Source organism: Diabrotica virgifera, chromosome 8, assembly GCF_917563875.1.
Source record: "Diabrotica virgifera virgifera chromosome 8, PGI_DIABVI_V3a".
NCBI classification, from domain to species: domain Eukaryota; kingdom Metazoa; phylum Arthropoda; class Insecta; order Coleoptera; family Chrysomelidae; genus Diabrotica; species Diabrotica virgifera.
In genome coordinates, this window is record NC_065450.1 from 176435380 (window position 1) to 176457265 (window position 21886).

Here is a 21886-nt window from a genome sequence, read left to right on the forward strand (position 1 = left end):
TACACGAGGAGGAATCATTATGAAAACCATACAAATAAGAATAAACATAAAACATATGAAAGAAGGACTTACCATAACAAAAATGGAAAACAGAGAAACAGAGGAGCATAGCAAGCTCAGCAAGGAAGAAGAAATAAACAATGGACTCAGGTGACTTACAACCACCGTGAGCGAAGCAGAAGAAACAAACAATGGACTCAGGTGATTTACAACCACCGTGAGCGAAGCAGAAGAAAGAAACAATGGACTCAGGTGACTTACAACCACCGTGAGCAACAAAAGAATTCGGTGCCTGATGCAAAATTTTCAAGAATGTATGCAAACTAGATAGGGATTGACCTTAAGGGTTAAAAACTAAGTCGTGTGTGATGATGCTAAGAGGTATGCCTAGGGTGGTAATTCGAATCCCACTCGGTTTGAGGACCTGCATGTTTAACACGAAAATAGATTGTTTACATGATGGAAATAAGCAAACGGAACTTGGAATTATGGAATTAGGATAATTTTGTTTTGGAAATCAGCTATAACGCTGCTAATGGAGGGAGTTTTGTCCTCGCCCCAAGGAATCTAATAACTATTAGATTATTTATTACACTTTTCTACAAACTTATACAACTCTTGTATACAGACTACAGAGTTAATAAATTAATACTTCAATTATGGTCAGAACAAAAGAATAATACAAAAGGGAAACCAATATAATTAATTCATAAACACATACACACAACGCTATAATAATAGAAATAATAAATAACCCTGTAATAATAAAATCAAATATTTTATTTCGCGTTATAAAAACACGACCTTCATTATTAACCTACATAATATGTTTACTTGAGGTAATACAACACGGAGTATGTTACAAAACATAATTATCGAGATTCAGCAAGAACAATAAATCCTAGTTGTTTGGATGGCATAAAATACAATTTAATATATTTACGTATCTAATAATTATAGACAGAGAGCTCGTAGTATAATTCGATAATATTAATAATAAAATTTCTAATACTACAATCCAACAATACCATTATAATAATAAGAGAATACAATAATAATAATATTATTCTTAACAGATTGAAAAATATATCCCACTCAATACCTTGCATTTACTTTCATTTCATTTCCTAAACTAAACTTTGATTTATTACCTAAGGTGTTGCAGTTGGAAAAGTATTATTTGTTCAAAGACTAGTGTCTTTACATCACACATTATATTAACCTATCATTGTAAAATACTGTATCATTATCATTGTAAACTTTGAGCACTGAATCATCCGTTATTACTTATTTCGCCCGGGCAGTATGTCAAATCTCAAACATTCATTATTCATGTCCGATATTTAACAGTATATTTTTATCATCCCGTATATCACATGAGCCAATTTGTTATGGTATAATTGCATGTACGGGTTTCTAATTTAGTTCACGAATTGTAAATTGTAAACAATAATTCGGGCAATTCCATTATTTAATTTGATGATCAAATATATTTCCTTGTTCTCAATATTTGCAAATATACTCAGCGCGTGGCTTGACACCAATACTAAGTGCCACCGCTGAGAAAGAATACACATTTAGAATCATTCTCAAGAATCACTTCAACCAGGCCAGAGGTGCCTTTAACTTCATTCATTACATTCAACATGTAGTATCATAGTCTTCAACTAAAGCGTGTACAAGTAACAAGTCAGTACTCAAAGTTCTCCCGGGGTAACAACCCCGGTGTCGGTCTTATAAATAAACTCTCGAATTGCTATTTGGTGTTTCCCTTATCTTAAGAACAGCCTCCACTGAGCCCTAGGAATTATACACAATTTAAACATGATTATTAATAATACTTACTTATTAAATTTGTCTTAACACCTGATCAATTTCAATTTGAAACTAAATAAACTTAGTATGAACAAGAACACAAATAATACCTTGTAATGTCCAATTAAATACGATTAAATAGTCTAAGAGCTAGAGGCGAGAAATCATCGTCATAAGTAATATGGACTTTGGCATGTGAAATGTGTCTATTGTATGTTGATAATTATGACCCCTTTCAGGCTGACACCTCAGTGGATACAGGGAGTAGCAATAAGGGATGAAAGGGGAAAGTTAACGCAGTCATTAAAGGTTTTCACCTCCTATTTTGTTAAACCTCCATCGATTTACATGAAAATTGTTGAGCAGTTAGAGCATACCTCAAGAAATAAAACTGATATGGTGCCAACGTGCGCTTTTACCCTGGGGGTGGATGCCACCCCTTCTCAGAGGTGAAAACTATTTTATTAAAAATAACCCCACTAATCGATAGAGGGACAAATTTTAAGCAAAATTTATTACCTCTAATTATTAAAATAAATCAATACTTTTTGAGTTATTAAAGATCAAAGATTTGAATTTTTCGTGAAATAAATACATGATGTAAAGCGGTTTTTCGTAAATAATTCAAAAACTGTAAGTTTTATCAAAATAGTTATGATTACCAAAATTGAAGATAATAAAAAATTAAAGAGATTTCTTTTTCGAAAAACCTTTGAGAATTAATAAAAAGTGAGTTATACAAATCTATGTATTCGATCAAATAACGGGAAAACGGTGCATTTTATAAAATATATTTACTGAACACTTGTCAAAGTACTTAGAAATATGTATCAAATGAGCTCCCGGAAAAGTTGATACCATTAAACATTATGCTACAAACGTTTTTCAAAGTTTAGGCTCCAAAAATTTGGAGCTTAATTATTATATTATTTATATAAGTTTTTAAAATTGTTTTAAGACATTTATATAAAATATAGCAAAAATGTATTTGAATATTATGTCAAATGTGCCCATTATTGGACACCCTCAGTTTCTGTACATATTCAGTTTATACAGGGGCGGTTCTAGACCAAAAAAAGTGGGGGGCAAGGGAACACAACCGCTGAATAAACAACATAACGTGCCTTTTTAACGAAAATTAGAAAATTATAGTACAAAAGTACTGTAAAAACTGAAGGGGGGGCAGCTGCCCCCCTGCCCCTGGCTAGAACCGCCACTAAGTTTATGTCGATAGAAAAAATTCAATTAAATATCGAAATAATATAAAAATAATATTTTAGTAACATACATTTAATTAATAATAATATGTTCTTTTTATCATTCGTAACTTCACGCATGTGCTCTTAAATTGACGCTATTGTATAGGTACTTGCTACTGTCATTTCGGAGTCGGCGTTTATATTGAATATATCCATCTCAATCTGAGCTATATCAACATCTTTTACGAGCACGATACATTACAAGTATTTGGTTGAACGCCTATAAAAAAAATCCAACAGATCTGGTTATTGAACAAAATGGTTGGGAACTTGCTGAAGATAACACATATAAATTCAAATGGTTTGAAGGGCCTCAAATGCCAGAGATTGTTAGAGATATTATTTTTGAGAATGAAACAGACGATGAGATGGATGATGAGCAAGCTGATGATGACATTCATAATAGCGAAAGTGATGAAAATAATTATGATAGCGATTTTAGTGAATGTGACAGCGAAAGTGAAAAATAAATAGTATTTTCAACGAAAATTTTGATTTCGTTTATAAATTCGCAAAGTCCGTTCGTTCGTTCCTGCGTTGTCACCCCTGCAATATCTGAAGCTTATGTACCGATGTCAATGTAGTTTTGTCTCCTGAATCCAAATCTTTAAACGGCATTTCGATATCTCAAACCATCTTCGAGATAACCGACCTCAAAGACAAGTTGCATCTCGGGACAGCAATTTATGATTTTTTAGCAATTCTAAATAGCGAGATAATTCTACAATGGAGACACTGTACGTAAAAATGTTAATGAAAATTTCATATTATTTCAAAAATATATTACTTCATATAAACTGTAAAAGAATTGAAATATCAAATAAATAAATATTACTTATTAATTTTAATGTAAGTAATGTTAAATGGCAGGTTACAAATTTTTGGTGCTGTCTACCCAATGATTTATGTATTATGTATATTATATTGTATAATATACAGTGTGTCTACTTAAGTTGGACACATATATTATGGGACACTTTTTAATTTTTAATTTTACGAAATAAAGTTATAATTCATAAAAAGTTCTGCATCGTCTAAAACCTACGATCCAATCATCAGATAGCAAATTTTATCTATATTATAGGAGGTATTTTAAAAAATATGAATTTCGCTCAAGATTAAAGTACCTTTTTTTCACCCTGTTGTAAATTATTGTTACTACGAAAAATTGTTTGGAATTAAAAACTGTGTTCTAATATATGCAATAGATGTTATTATTATAATTAAATAAATACTAATTATTATAATAATGTAACTATTATCTACATTCTTCTAATAAAAAAAAAATATTTAATTTTTTTCTCAAATTAGAGATACCTACCAATCATCATTTTCATTTATAACTCTTTTATTATTAATTTTACGAACAAAAATTATTCTTCATAAAAAGATCTGCACGGTCTAAAATCCAAGATGCAATCATAAACATAAGATTATATAAAATTGTATCGATTTTAGTCGATGTGTAAAAAATATGAATTTCGCTCAAGAAATTCGCTCAGTAAAGTGCCTTTATAGCTCACAATATAGTAGGATATAATTGCACATTAAACATAATTTTTAATTCTAAACAACTTTTCATAATAGCAATTTTCCATATTAGAAATTTAAATACATAAAAAACAAAGTTTTCGTTATAATAATGCTCGCATTTTTAACTTGTTATATTTAAATTGTAATAAAACGAACTTGATAATAAATTATAATCCTAACTTCATTCCCGAAATTCCTTTAAAAATTATTCTGTTAACAAATTTCAAAATAAATATATAAATAGCGTATGTTTTAATTTTCACTTTTTCCTAAAAACTCGAAAGGGTTCTCTTATTTTCATCATCACTTGCTTAGCTTTGATGTTATAAACTTCATCTGGAGCTCACTTGATAGGTATTCTTGAGTACTTTGACAAGTGTTCAGTAAATATATTTTATAAAATGCACCGTTTTCCCGTTATTTGATCGAATACATAGATTTGGGTACTAGCCGAAAAAAATATACATTCCATCACCTATAACTCACTTTTTATTAATTCTCAAAGGTTTTTCGAATAATAAATCTCTTTTATTTTTTATTATCTTCAATTTTGGTAATCATAACTATTTTGATAAAACTTACAGTTTTTGAATTATTCACGAAAAACCGCTTTACATCATGCATTTATTTCACGAAAAATTCAAATCTTTGACCTTCAATAACTCAAAAAGTATTGATTTATTTTAATAATTAGAAGTAAAAAATTTTGCTTAAAATTTGTCCCTCTATCGATTAGTGGGGTTATTTTTAATAAAATAGTTTTCACCCCCGAGAAGGGGTGGCATCCACCCCCAGGGTAAAAGCGCACGTTGGCACCATATCAGTTTTGTTTCTTGAGTTATGCTCTAACTACTCACCAATTTTCATGCAAATCGATGGAGGTTTAACAAAATAGAAGGTGAAAACATTTAATGACTGCACCAACTTTCCCCTTTCATCCCCTATTGCTACTTCCTGTATCCACTGAGGTGTCAGCCTGAAAGGGGTCATAGTTATCAATATACAATAGACACATTTCACATGCCAAACTCCATATTACTTATGACGATGATTTCTCGCCTCTAGCTCTCCGTCTAAAAATAGAATTAATACAATCCCCAAAACAACTTTTTTTTTCTTTTGAACTTTTATTTATACAATCAACTTCTACATGAGAGTTTTAACCGAATGTGAATGAATTTGTAAATAATATTTTCGAAATATCCTAGCGGTTTTGTTGTCGATGGCAGATAGACCGTAGGTCGTGACGTCAGACACGTTTACGCGCCTCTAAAGAAATTTGAAATTTATACCATTTTCAAAGCCTCGTAATAAGGGTATGAGTTAAAAATATTTGTTTTTTTTTCATGCATGCGTTTTAATAAGATCATGTTACCTTATATTTTTTAATATTATTTTAATATTTAAAAATTTATGCAAGTTCCCTGTTGTATAGCTGTAACATGATGTGTACACAAAGTGTGCAGATGTAAATACCGTTCATCTGCGGAGTTCGTGTACCTGGGAGATCCTGGAACTGGTCTTCTTGTATATCCTCCACTTTCTCTATACCTTCTTAAAGCTCTTGAAACGCTGGATTGGTGGATTCCCATAACATCAGCAAGATATTACTTCGATCGTCCATCTCCAATTAAACCTACAATTTGGGCTGCTTGTTCTGACGTTATATTACTCATTATTTGTAAGAACGCACCTCCTCATTGAAAACTGAAGCAGACATAGTGAACAGATCAAATTCTCGAACACAAATGTCCAAACGTTTTGTTTACTGTTTTGCTCTTTTTAAAAATATTTCAATCGTGTATTATAAACCCATTTCTTAACACATTCGCTGCGCGTGACTCCGATCGGAGTCAAAGTGATACTTCACTATACTCTGTTTTTAAACCAGGAGGAGTAATTCAAATTTATCGCGCCGTAATGCTTGTTTGTAATTGGTCCATCATCAGGCAAGTTTACTCCACTGATATGAAATGTTGACACTATTGAAATTTATGAAATTTTGACACTATTGGCATTTCATAGGTTAATTAAGTTATATCGGCGATTTTTTGTGTTCTTTGCGTTATTCCTTTAATTTTTAGATTTTTAGTCTGCTTTAATATAAAAATACAGTTGTTTTTAAAACTCTTTAGCGACATATTAGTATAATATAATATTTATGGATTACTTTCGAAGACCGACATACTCAACCAAAAAATATGTATTTGGTGATTTTTCTAGTGATTTTCTTGGGTGTAAATTTGTCTTTTTAGTTTACTCCTCCTGGTTTAAAAATAAAGCATATATGCGCATGACTCCGATCGGAGACAGCAACCTGTTGATTTTTAAGGGGGTATAATTTTGCCGCTCCTGGATAAGAACACTCACCACAGATTAACATAACACCAACAGTCGCAGCGAATGTGTTAAGCACATATAACTACAACTTTGTATTATTTCTTACCTGATTGGGCGTTGAAACAAAAGTTTTTGCCAACAAACTAGAAATAAATTCATGATGAACTTTGATTATGTCTTCGAACCCATTGGCGTTTTCAACGGCTTTCAATAGAAGAGAAAAGTGAGCCTCTATAACGTCTACTTGTAAATAATACTGAAGGTTATTCACCAAGAACATTAGGTTCTGACGTAGGGTCCAAACTCTCCTATCACTGAAAAATAAAGTTGTTCATAGTTTGTCATAAGTTTAATTTCTTTTAAAATTATTTTGCTACTATTAATATAAACTAAGAGAGATAATCAAGATCACAGCAGAACCCTCCTAGAAGAATCCTTATGTCACAACCTGTGGGAAGTAGAAATAGGGGTAGGCCAAAATTCAGATGGAAGGATGGTGTAGATGAGGATGGGAGAAAAATAGGCGCAGCAAACTGGCAACGGTTGGCAATGGATAGGACTGACTGGCGTAATAGACTTGGTAAGGTCGAGGTTCTTTCATAGGGCTGTAGCACCATTGATGATGATGATGATGAAGAGAGATAATATCTCATATATTATATGACAGATAAAAGAGAGGGAAAAATGATATTTGATGACCAAGAAATATTAAGACGATGGAAACAACATTTTGGTGAACTGTTAGACGGGGAGTATACAAAAAATGACAACGAAGAAAGCACAGATAACGAAAATGAAGAAGACATAGGTCACGATGATGAAGAATATACATGCTTAACAATAAATACAATCTACAACTTGATCTTCCAATGAATGGAAGATCAAGTGAATAGAGCAAAAAGAGCCGCAGGTTGCCTGAATGACACAATATGGAGAAATAAAAACATCGAAAAAGAAATGAAAGGCAGAATTTACAAAACATCATCAGACCAATAATGACATACGCGGCAGAAACACGACCCTACACAGAGAGGACAAAAAGATTGCTCGAAACAGTGGAAATGAAAACCCTTCGAAAATCGATGGTAAGACTCTATGGGACAGAGCTAGAAGTACAGATATACGACGGAGATGCAAGGTGGATAACATTAATAACTGGGTAAGAAACAGAAGAATAGAATGGAATGACCACATAAGCCGAATGACAACAAATAGGGTAGTCAGGACAGCGAGAGACGGTTCCCCAATAGGAAGACGATCAGTGGGAAGACCACGAAAACGATGGAACGACAACTTACTAGAGGCACATTGAAAAAACAGATAGTCATGTCTATACAAAAAGAAGAACAATAAAAATACAAAACGACCGTAGGGAAAATCTTTCGCCATCCCTATATTAAGTTGAAATCATTATTAAGACTCTAAAAACAACAACAAAACAATAATCACTCGAAGTGATTCTATAACAACAGAGAAATGTTAAAATATGGAGGAGCGCAGTTGACAGACAAAATACCAAAAAACATGGGGAAAGGAAGAACTACCAATGTAATGGAAGCAAGCACTACCTACTATATCCTCTTTATAAAAAAAAGAGATAAAGCGGAAAGTCAGAATTATAGGGGTGTGGAACTATTAAAATGTAGTATGCCTATAAGATATTAGCAATCACATCAAAAACAAGTTATAGGTCATTCCACGAATATACGACTGTTTTGGATTATTGCGACAACGAATATTTTACTGTGCAACTAGAAGTACGAAAGTAAGTTGGTCTAATAATTATTCCAATAAAAAGGATCTACTGTCAATATGACATAATTTAGTATGTCAAAATAAATTCTAATTTCTAAATGCTAACAACAGCATAAGAGAATACCAGTGTGGCTTTGGAAAAGGGAGAAGTACTATAGACAACATATTTACTTTGAGGGAAATACAAACTAAGAATCATGAATATAATAAACCAACAATGGTATTCTTTATAGGTCTTAAGCAAGCTTTTGATAGAATAAAAAGAAAATAAATATATAAGCATTTAAAATAATAGGTTATAATTAAATGGAGGCCATGGGAGCCAGAGTGACCTAACTGATAGGAACAATACCAAGAATGATTCTTGGTCAACATACAATTACTAAAACAATCGAACATTATTAGCTTCTGATCATTTTCTTTGATTATGTAAAATAATGTTCTTATCAGTTAGAACACTCTAGCTCTCATGGCCTTAATTAGGTAATATTTAGTATGTTTTGATAATAGTTAATACATTACTTACATTTTTCTTTTTTCCGATACTTGATCTGCCCAGAGTTTATGCAAATCAATTTGAGTTTTTCGTAGTTTTAATAAATAACAAAATAATTTGTTGTATAGTTCCATAACTTTCGGATGAAAAACTATGTGGAGCGGCCAGTCTATTTCAAAATTTAGTTGTAGTCTAGACCACGGGTTCGTACCTGAAATTATAATAATAACTGGTAACGAATAAAGGATTTGAAAATAAACAAAAAAGAAAATGATGGTGTAGAAATATATACTAAGCTTTTTGTAATTGAAATTGCCGTATAGTGGGGTTTACATGGGGTAGTGATGCGCATCATAAGGTGTTGCTTCCAGATAACACCTCTAGCCTCTCCTACCCAATTCCTATCCTCACCTCCGAGAAGTGTGATCCGGGTCACACGGGTGAACCCCGGTAAACCTGAGCAGCCCTACTGGAGACTGGGTAACCAACCCCGGTGGAAGGTGGGTCAGGGCTGACGAAGAAGGGAGAAATGGTCCCCCGAAAAGGGGGTTGGGCATGAGGCTAACTCCCTCATCCCGTAAAATCTTATTGTTACGAAATCTCGAGATAGAAAAGCCGGACTGAATTCAAGACGACGACCCAGGTACCGCATTAAGGACAATGATTTAAAGATCAGTACTTGGAATGTAAGAACGCTGTATAGGACAGCGGGACTGAAGCTGCTCCAGGATCAACTCCTAAAATATAGAATAGACATTGCAGCCATTCAAGAGATGAGATGGACAGGAACCGGCATCATGCAGAAAAAAGAACATGATATCTATTACAGCTGCAACCCGAACCGACATGAGTTCGGAACCGCGTTCCTAGTATCAAAGAAAGTCAAAAATTTTATTATTGGTTTTAAGCCATAAATGATCAGTTATGTATCCTTCGAATAAAAAGAAAATTTTTCAACATATGCCTGATTAACGTGCACGCACCAACCGAGGAAAAAGATGAAGAAATTAAAGATCTGTTCTACGAAGACCTTGAAAGAGCATATGATAATTGTGCCAAAAACGATATTAAAATAGTCATTGGAGACATGAACGCCCAGATAGCAAAAGAGATATGCTACCAAGATTATATTGGTAAACACAGCCTTCACGATATTACTAATGACAATGGTTTAAGACTTATTAGTATGGCAGCTTCCAAAGACTTAACTGTGGGAAGTACATGTTTTAATCACAAGAATATCCATAAAGCAACTTGGATATCACCAAGTGGAAACACCACAAATCAAATTGACCATATTATAATTGACAGAAGGCACTTTACAAATCTAATGGACGTCAGAAGTTACAGAGGCGCAAATACTGACTCAGACCATTTCATGGTAGGGGCCAAGTTACGACAAAGAATTTCCAATGCCAAGAAAGAAAGGGGCACTAGACAAGTAAAATATAATTTACATATGCTAAATAATGAAAATATAGAGAAACAGTTCCAGTCACATATAAAAGAAATTCTAGAACACACTAGGGCAGTCGATCAGTCAAGCACGGACATGTGGAACAACTGCAAGGAGGCTCTGAAATTAGCAGCCGAAAGCACATTGGGAATATCTCGAACCCAAGAAAGAAACGACTGGTTCGACCAAGAATGCAAAAAATAACAGATGAGAAGAACGAGGCATTTAGGACCATGCAACAACGGAAAACTAGGACAACAATAGATAGATACAAAAACTTAAGGAAAGAGGATAAATACATATGTATTAGAACGGCTCGAAAGCCATTTGAGTCACGGAGAAACAAGAAAGTTCTATCATCAAATAAATATTATTAGAAAAGAATTCAAACCGAGAATCAACTATTGTAATGATAAGGAAGGTAACTTACTTACCAACAAAGAGTATATCCTGTTAAAATCGGTAAGGCACTTTCGACAGTTGCTGGAAGGGGAACCTACTAACAACATAGAGCTGGAATACCGAAATGAGGAACTCGTGGAACCCCCCTCGGTAGAAGAAGTGAAAGTATCTATAGAAAAACTAAGGAACCACAAATCCCCAGGCTGCGATGGCATCCCAACAGAGTTATTTAAGCGCGGTGGAGAGCAGATCACCAAGGTGATGCGAGAAATTGTTTATAAAATTTGGTCTGAGGAGCAAATGTCTGAAGAATGGAGTTTAGGCTTAATATGCCCGTTACACAAAAAGGGAAACCAACTGGAATGCAATAATTACCACGGAATAACTCTCCTAAATACAGCATATTGTCAAACATTTTACACGAGAGTTTGAAGCCTTATACCGAAACGTTTCTAGGAGAATATCAGGCAGGATTCAGGCGTGGACGTTCAACCATTAACCAGATCTTTACACTACGACAGATCCTCGAAAAAGCGCAAGAGTTTAACATAGATATGTGCCATATCTTTCGGTATATGACAGTGTCTTAAGACCAAGTCTTTACAACGCTATGAATGAGTTAGGAATTCCAAAAAAATTCATATGTTTGATAAAAGTGATAATGGCGAAGATGCTATCAGCAGTAAAAATTCAAGACGACACGTCAACCCCATTTGAAATACATAGGGGGTTAAGGCAGGGAGATGCGCTGGCGTGTCAGCTTTTTAATGTAGCCTTAGAAAAAGTTGTACGAGACGCTAATTTAGATAGCAGGGGAACAATATTTAATAGATCAGTCCAAATTCTAGCATATGCAGACGACGTGGACATTATAACAAGAACCAGGGCGAGAACTGCGGAAATCCTAACCGATCTAGTAGCAGCAGCAGAACAAATGGGGTTACATAAAAATCAAAATAAAACCAAATTCATGGCGACTAACACACACACAAGAGCTGGAAATGTTGACGCAGATCTAATCATCAATGACCAAAATGGGACGTGAATTTTATAAATTCTAAAATTCCCTCATCTTCTTTAGTCTCAGTATCCGTTATGGCTTGCAAATTTTAGCAGCCTCGGAGGTGTAACCAGAGAAGGTTTCCATTGTTTTCAGTCTGGTAGTAAAGTAAAACTTGTTAAGTATATAAAAACGTTTTAAAATCACTCAAATCGGACAACAGGTTTAGGAAATTCGAGACATCTAATATGACCCATTTCTAAGATGGTGCGTTAGTTTTGCCGCTCTGTGTATGATAATTAATTATAAAAATAATACTTACGAGTAACCTCGGAACTGGATGTCAATTCAAATTTCAAATAAGTCTTATCGTTCTCCCCATATATTTTTCTAGCTGTTTCATGGAAGATAAAATTTAAATTTTGTACGATCAAATCCGAAGAGGTGTCTTTTAAATGGTCTTCTGCTACCCGTATGAACTGTTGAAATAGTTCTCCTCTGCCTAATGCATAGTAATCTCTAATTAGGTGTAAATGTTTAACCAAATTTCCCTCTTCTAACATGATTGACCACAAATACTGAAAAAATGCAATGAAAATAAATGGTATACTTTAAATTAGGCTTGTCCAGTTCGTGGATTAATAAACAAGATATAGTTGTTCCATTTTAAAGTGTTAAGATAGGCAAAATGCTCTCACTCCCAGAATTCAATTTTATTAATTTTTTTACGTTCTATGCAACTAAAAAATGAGATAACGCGGATTTTTAGCTCGCCACCCCCTTACCCCTCCCCCCACAGCCAAAAACGTAGATTTTTCGATTTAATTTTTTTTAGTTGGGTTACAGTTGATTTAAAAAATTCAAAAAATTCACAAGTGTAGCCATAGATATATAATACTCTAGATTGCGCCTTACGATCTTAAAATGGGTGACGGTTGCGACAGAGATAAATGAGCCTATTTGGTCGGTAGTCTCTTTCTAATTCAAGGGGAGTATCGACGACGTCACTATCCTACTCTGTCGTCGAGTATTTTAGATGGTTTGACAGTTAGAGCGGATGGCGACGAGAACTGGTCGTTTGTCTTCGGACGTGGATAATCCTGGTTCGAATCCCATACCAATCTTTACTTTTTTTATTTTTTATTTAATCAATATTGCGTTTATTAGATATTATTACATCTCTAAAGTAAATCTATGCAAAGAAATATATAACAAATAAGAAAAACTGTGTAGGTACCTATAGATTTTTAAAAATATAAAAGAAAATGTTATTTTTTTAAAAGTTAATTGTAGAATAGTATAAAGTAATTGTTAAAAATATTCGTAAAAAATTACCAATAATGAATATCAACATAATGTACCATCGATTTATTAATTGAATCGGTCATTTCAAAAACAACACGAGTCACATATTCCTAATTTTACAGAAGAGCAAAGAAAACTAACTATATAGTCGAAAGATGGATGAAATGGATGACATCAAAATTCAGAGTTATATTGTAGTTTTGTTCCTAATGTTTTTACTAGACTGGTGTCGTTTTTGCACACAACGTTTATCTTAAAGGAGTCTATTCCTCTCAAAAAGTTAGTTTCTGAAAATTGTGGACTTTGCTGTTTTTGAACTGACCGATTCAATTATAAGTAATTAGACATTATTTTTATTTATGAAACTATGGTTACAATTTTTTAAAAAAGTAGAAGCAAAACAAACATTCACATCATTCGAATAAGGATGAATTTATATTAATAACGAATGACTTTTATTTTACTATGCAGTTCACAAATTATGTATTCCAATATTAACTTACTATACATACATTTATTATCTGCTAGATTTACTTAGGTCCATTTTTCAGATGTAAAAATATCTAATAAACGCAATATTGATTAAATAAAAATAAAAAAAAGTAAAGTTGGTATGGGATTCGAACCACGATTATCCACGTCCGAAGACCAAAGACCATTTCCCGTCACCACCCGCTCCAACTGTCAACACATATTACTCGATAAAGTGGGATATTCACGTCGTCGATATTCCCCTTAAATTAAAAAGAGACTACCGACCAAATAGGCTCCTTTATCTCTGTCGCAATCGTCACCCATTTTAAGATCGCAGGGCGCAATCTAGAGTATTATATATCTATGAGTGTAGCTGAGGCTTTTACAAAACACGTTCATTTTTATGGACCCATAGGTCGAGTGTACATAACCTCAATTTTTTTTTAACTTTTTTAAAACCTATAACTTTTTTTTGGAGGGGGCTGCAGGTCCAATTTTTTTTTAATTTAGTGTATTTTATCAAAAGCTATCTCTCTGATTTTTTTCAGATTTTTCCGTCAGGTGCGCCATCTTGAAAAGTCAAGAAAACTGTTTTTTTAGGGGGTTTTTGGGGATTTTCCCCATTTTATAGACTGCAACATAGATCAACTCAAGGTGTTAATAGCTTATGTATAATTTGAAATAACTGAGTATTTTAGGATTATCAAAAATTAAGCAAAACACCTTTAAACCCCCAAAAACCATGTTTTTTAAGTTATGTAAGGGTTTTTGCGGGCTTAATGATATTCGTTGAGATCGATACAGCCTGAATATTTTTTTTCATTTTTTTTACGTTATATGTGAATAAAAAATAAGACTAATCGCATTTTTAGCCCACCACCCCCTCCCCCTACCCCACAAAAACGTCAATTTTTCTATTTTTTTTTTGTTTAGGTAAGTTGCAATTAATTTAAAAATTTTATGAGGCTTCTACAAAACATATCTATTTTTATAGACCCGTAGGTCGAGTGTACAATACATATAACCTCAAAATTCCTTTTTTATTTTTTTAAAACGTATTTTTGACTTCCAATCGATATTTTTTTAAAACATCCAATGAATTGTACATCTCTCTCGCAGACGGCCGCTTCAATACGTGCTTAGCGCTTATTTTTAATTATTAAAAATAATAGTAATAAAATAATGACAAAAATTTCTTCAGGCTCTTGCAGGGGGGGAGGGGGGCTTTAAACTTTGAGTTTGGTCACTTTATGACTTTCATAACAATAATTTTTAATTGAGTTATTAAGCCTTGCAAATGGCCATTTTCGCGTTTTTCAAATTTTAAATTGCATGTAACTCGACAACAGTGAACTTTATAGAAAAATGACAAGAGACCTTTTTTGCTCAGGTTGATCCACAGAATCTAAAACAAATTTGTCCTAAGTGAAAAAATTGATTTTTTGAATTCGTTTAAAAAATTGATTAAACAATTTTCTGACTGCGGTACTGCCTGGCATCTTGTTGATTTGTTATAAGGACCTGTTTTTGAGTAAGTTTGTGCAAAAAAATGAATCGGAATAATTTACCTAATGGGGACAAGCATACAGCATGGACTATTTGCATTATGAGCCAAACGAAGATGGTTTGGAAAACATTAAGCGATACCTGTAATAGACGAAGACAGCGATGAAGACCTTGGAACTGTAAAGTGTAATACCAACGAATATATTCTCCGAATACTCTAGGAGTATATACGGAGCTATTATATTCTTTGGTAATACTTTCCTTATTCATTTTATGGTGTTTTACGTGGCAGTAAACGTGAAGCAAAATGACATTATAATAGGCAGAGATGGAGATATAGGTTATGTAGATGGTATTACAAGCACATCTTTGAATAATAAGAATATGTATAATGAAAGGTAATATTAGGGTACCTACTAAATACAAACTAATGAACAAAGAACAAAATGTTTTGATTCACAAAACGACAAGAAGTATGATATATTAAAATAATGTATTTTTCTTAAATTGATTATTCTGTTTTATTTTTGTTTTTTGTATCCTACCTAAAAGATATCACAATGACATCTTTACTTTATATAAAAATATTGCAAAAATTTGAAATTATTTTGTTAAATGTAGTTTACTTGAGGACAAACTGAGCAACAGATATACTGAGAAAAAAAATGAAAACGAAAAAATGATGATTTATTGGGCAGGTTGAGAGGGAGGAGGGCTAAAATTGGGCTAAGGCTTATTTTTTAAACACGTCAAAAGTAAAAAAAAAAAATGAAAAAAAAATATTCAGGCTGTATTGATCTCAAAAAATATTAGGCCTCGATCCCGCGTACCAAAAAAAGTTGATTAATAGCAAGCTGAAAATATTTTAATAATTTAACGGTGTCTAGTCGGACAAACTTTGATGTAGGTATGAAAACAGGGGAAGTTTTAATTGTAAAACGTAATTTTAATTCTGGAACGTGTCATCCTGGCAAGTTTACGATTGTGAAAACTAGCAGGTTGTTTTTAAGTTTATTCAATAGCAAATTATATAAAATATCCCTAAAAACTCAGTTATTTCAAATTATACCAACATAACCTATAAAAAAACCTCGAGTTGATCTATTTTGAACAAACCAGTTTTGCGGATTTTTGAAGATGGCGCACCTTACAGAAAAATCTGAAAAAAGTCAGAAATATAGTTTTTGATAAAATACACACAACACAAAAAAATAGACATGCAGCCATCACCAAAAAAATATACGTACCTATTAAAAAACAAAAAAAAGAGGTTATAATATGTACACTCGACCTTCGGGTCCATAAAAACAGATGTTCTGTAAAAGCCTCAGCTTGTGCGTGTGAATTTTTTGTAATTTATAATTTAATAATTATTAACTATTCTAAATGGGAAATAAGCCACAATTTAACTAAAAAATGACCATTTAGAATAGTTAAATACAAAAATGCCACAAAGAAATAGCTTCAGAATAACATTTATAATGTAATTGCAAACCAACTTAAAAAAAAAATAAAATCGGAAAATTGACATTTTTGGCTGTGGGGGAGGGAAAATAGGGTAAGTGGGCTAAAATTGCGGTGAGTCCGCATTTTAATGCGGATTTTTTAAAATCATATAGAACGTAAAAAAATTAAAAAAGAATATTCAGGCTGTATCGACCACAAAAAATATAATTAGACCCGCAAAAATCCTTACAAAACTTAAAAAAAACATGGTTTTTGGGGGGTTTAAAAGTGTTTCGTTCAATTTTTGAATATCCTAATATACTCAGTTATTTTAAATTATACATAATCTATTAACAAAACCTTGAGTTGATCTATGTTGCAGTCTATAAAATGGAGAAAATCCCCAAAAACAGCCTAAAAAAACAGTTTTCTTGATTTTTCAAGATCGCGCACCTGACGGAAAAATCTGAAAAAAATCAGAGAGATAGCTTTTGATAAAATACACAAAATTAAAAAAAAAGGACCTGCAGCCCCCTCCAAAAAAAAGTTATAGGTTTTAAAAAAGTTAAAAAAAAAATTTGATGTTATGTACACTCGACCTATGGGTCCATAAACAATGGACGTGTTTTGTAAAAGCCTCAGCTACACGTGTGAATTTTTTGAATTTTTTAAATCAATTGGAACCCAACGAAAAAAAATTAAATCGAAAAATCTACGTTTTTGGCTGGTGGGGGAGGGGTAAGGGGGTGGCGAGCTAAAAATCCGCGTTATCTCATTTTTTAGTTGCATAGGACGTAAAAAAATTAATAATATTGAATTCTGGGAGTGAGGGCATTTTGCCTATCTTAACGGGGGTACCCTTTGACCATGCGTCATGCTTAATTTTCAAACAAATTAAATCAAAACATAAAGTGAAACATACGTCGATGTGTGTAGTATCCGCTCCGAGCTTCGCTGGTATCGCCACCTACCTACAGGATTACTAGTATAACTTTTACCGGAAATTTTCTGGAAAGAGAGAAGTGTTGCCTATACTCTGTGAGTTTCGCTGGTATGGCTGCTATCGCCATCTAACGGTTGACTAGTGTTCCTATTTCGGCCGGAATTTTAAAGAGGACAGTAGAAAAGCAAATAATAGTTGTTTCAAACTTATTATTTAATTCTCATCGTGTAATATTTACAACGTAAAGAAGTAATTGGATTGTAATCGATAATTAATAGCACTAAGTACAGAATTTATTATTCATTATGATTATTTTTAAGATTTTGCTTATCGTTTTGACGTTTATGTTGACAACTAATATTAGAAAAAATTTACTCTGCAAAAAAGTATAATAATTTAATATAATTATAGTATAATACTTCTTACATATTAACTTATGAATGACAGTTAACGGCATCCTACGTTTGCTGTGATTGGTCGTTATTTTCACGCATTCAAATTTTGTTTCATGGATTGTAAAATTGAAACCGTCAAAATTCGAGAGTGTGCTAACTGATCCTTTAGCTCAAATTTTTCTACCGTTTTAAAATTAAAATTGTGTTTACTTACTTTTTTCTAATTGCATCAATCCATTTTTGTCGTTGAATCCACAAACCATACATACTCATAGACGTTTCACGTAAATTATTGTCAAGGTCAAGACAGCAAATTAGTTACCATTCCAATCCAGAGATGTCGCTGTCAGTCAATTCTCTTGTCATATTTAACAACTGACAGTTGACAATTAAATTAATTTGTTATTAGAGAGATTTTAGACCCTCTACTTTTTGACGTACGTTAAACGTAAAACGTTATACTTGTCATGCGCAATGAGTGATAAATAAGGGATAACGTATTTGCTTAAAATAGATTTTGAAACCCTTCAGAAAATACACACACAGATTAACGATAATAATTGACATTTGGCAAATGTAACCTATAAAGCGGCAGTTGTGTGCTATAACTTATTTTATTGAATTATTTGCCATAATGGAAGAAAATGTATTAAGACGTTCACCAAAGACAATTTACTACTTTAGGAACACAAAACATCCATCCTAAGTTTAACAAGACAATTCAATCAAGTGTCAGATTTTTCAAGAAATAGTGTAATTTAGAATTATTCTACCAGGGTTGCCAAGCAGATTATATTCAATTATATTATAATATGTTTATTACCTGATAGTTTTTTTAAAAACAAATTTTGATTACAATTTTATACATCGTTACTATATTTTTTATTCTAGTTGTCTCTGGTTCAGCTCATATGACTTGTTTTTCGTTTTTTATGATTTAGATATATGACATTTGGCAATCTTACAAATACGTAATCCCATAATAACGTGAACCTTATTTCTACCTAAATACCTTATCCGCTAATAAAGTAATACGTTATTTTTTAGTTAATGCGCATGAGCAGAATAGCGTATAACGTTTAACGTTGCTGAAATAAGGGGCTTAAAAACTCTCTATTTACTTTTAATTTTACAGTTTGTGACTTAATTATTTTATTATAGTGGTGTTACGTTTTTAATTAGGTTTAATCAAAATTTTAATCAATTGTATTAACCTCCTCTCCGTTTTAATGAGTAGAATTTTTAGTTTACATTGATCATCCCGTGTTGTGTTTCTCCACATTTAAAAAAACAATATAATAGATCCTGAAACAGTTTATTTTAATAGGCAAGTGTGTCATCAACATTTCGGGCCTATATATTTTTGGAGGTTTGTAAAAGATTATAAGGTAATATTTATCTAAACAATCATCCTACAAGATTCTTTCAAAAATTTTCATTCAACTCAATATTACACATCAGTGCTTTCACGTGACACATGGCAGTATTGTTTAGCATTTTGAAAACAAATTGGAATATTTGAAGTTTTCAGTAAAATATTGAATAAAACATTGAATTGTCTTTCTGTTGTTTTAATTTTCTGCGAAATTTCATCAAAAATCCCGCAAAATTTATAATTTGAAATTCCCACGTAACTAAAATTTGTCAATTTAGTTCCCATTCCAATCAAGAGATGGCGTTAATTCGATCCGAAAGATTAACATGGCCGTGAAACGTCTATGAGTATGTATGGTTTGTGGTTGAATCACCTTATGCTTAGCGGCAGGAAAGTTGTAGAATACAGTTACTATTGTAACCAGTATTTCGACACTCTTAAATATAACAACTTTCGTGAGACATTTAAAAGCTATAATATGCAACTCTTAATGCAGAACGTCAAAAAGCAAATATCCAGTAAAGGTTTACAAACTTGTCACTACTGGCGCTCGCGAATTTTTAATTATCCCCTCTACCTATGAGCTCACAGCGTATATACAGTCGGAAAAATTAAAGAATACCCATGAACGATCACATCAATCACTTAATTTGTATTTGCTGTCTTTTTATATAACAAACGTTGGTTATTTATAGAAAAAAACAGCAAATACAAAATAAGTGATTGATGTGATCGTTCATGGGTATTCTTTCATTTTTCCGACTGTAGTATACACAATGTATATACGCTATGAGCTCGTAGGTAGAGGGGATAATTAAAAATTCGCAAGCGCCAGGAGTGGTAAGTCTGTAAATTTTTACTGGAAATTTGACGTTCTGCATTAAGAGTTGCATATAATTTTTACTAAATGTCTCACAAAGGATGTTGTATTAAAGACTGCCAAAATACTGGTTACAATAGTAACTGTGTATTCGACATATTTCCTGTCGCTAAGCATGAAGTTACATTATTTGCGAGGTCCGAAAATTACCAGAGAACGACAGTTCTCGCCAGTGGCGCACACCTACACCCCCTACGACACTATATATACACGAAATTTTAGATTTTCTAAATCTGACTGAATTGAAAATTGGGCCAACTCCAACTCCCATCTCAAAGTTCAGGAAAATACTCACCCATTCATATGTCAACCATCCATTTTGGTCCAAGGGTGTGGATTTTACGGCCCTTCCTATTTAGGGTCTGTTTTTCGTTCTCGTCCCCAAAACTCCCAAAAACTTCGAAAATTTAACTCCGACCTTTGCGGCTTCTAATAGAAGCGATCATTACCTTTCCAACGCATGTCTAATTTTGAAAATCGGTTATACCGTTCATAAGTTACCGAGCTCAGAAATATGCTACAAACTAAACTTTGAAAATTTTGGGTTTTCGACAATTACTCAAAATTTCAACCTACGAATTACGCCAATAACTGAGCATTTGTAGAAGGACTTTGGACGAATCTAACGGTGTATACCTTATATCCGGGAAAATTCAAATTTTTAAGTTATATGCTTCAAAAGTATGATCAAATCTATTTCTTATGGGAAAAACGGTTTTTCAAGCTCAATAATTCCTGTAATAGCTTCAGTTATCCTACTTGACCTTAGATTAAATGCATAAGATACTACTTGTCAATACGTTTCAAACTCATGTTTAGTGAACAAAATCGGTTAAGCCGTTTATAAGTTATTAAGCCACAAAAGTATAATCCAATTAACGATTATTCCCTAAATGGTTTATGTAGTTGTAGTGGTTACGACGCTAATTTGATCTGGCAACGGGCAATCCGAGTTCATGTACCGGCCATCCCAATATTTTTTCAATCTATTTCGAATAGAAAAAAAATCTAGTGTACATTCGATGGACACTAGATCATTTGGGAGATAATGCGACAAAGACGACCATTTATAAAGCTTAACGTGTAATCGTTAAGAAACATTGCGTTCAACTTTAATCATTTAATTTATAAATAACTTTGAAAAACTCCTGATACAAGAATAAAAAACCGCTAAACGCCGTAAAAATGAGTGGCGCATACAATATTCCAGCTGCAAAAGATCTAATATGAATATTACGTGGCGCGAAAATGTATTTTCATTTGGATCCAAAACAAAATTCTAGTTTTATTTTAAAAGATTTTTTCATAATATTTGCTAAATTTGAAGTAAACGCGCCACAAGAGTTTCAAAATTCAAACCGTATCAAAGTTACTCTTTTGTGGTGCGTTTTCTTCAATTTTAGCAAATATTATGAAAAAATCTTTTAAAATAAAACTAGAATTTTGTTTTGCATCAAAATGAAAATACATTTTCGCGCCACGTAATATTCATATCAGATCTTTTGT

The 21886-nt window shown here is 32.7% G+C and overlaps 1 protein-coding gene across 1 annotated transcript in view; it reads right to left on the minus strand.

Annotated features, from left to right (window-relative positions):
• The window catches only part of LOC114340477 (gamma-tubulin complex component 4), a 57614-nt gene that overhangs the window by 18102 nt on the left and 17626 nt on the right, over positions 1–21886 (minus strand). Inside the window, exons 6-8 of the mRNA XM_050659519.1 lie at positions 12379–12634; positions 9229–9409; positions 7054–7261 (exon numbers count right to left, since the gene is read on the minus strand). Coding sequence (XP_050515476.1) covers positions 7054–7261; positions 9229–9409; positions 12379–12634 — 645 coding nt within the window. The remainder of the gene's footprint in view (positions 1–7053; positions 7262–9228; positions 9410–12378; positions 12635–21886) is intronic.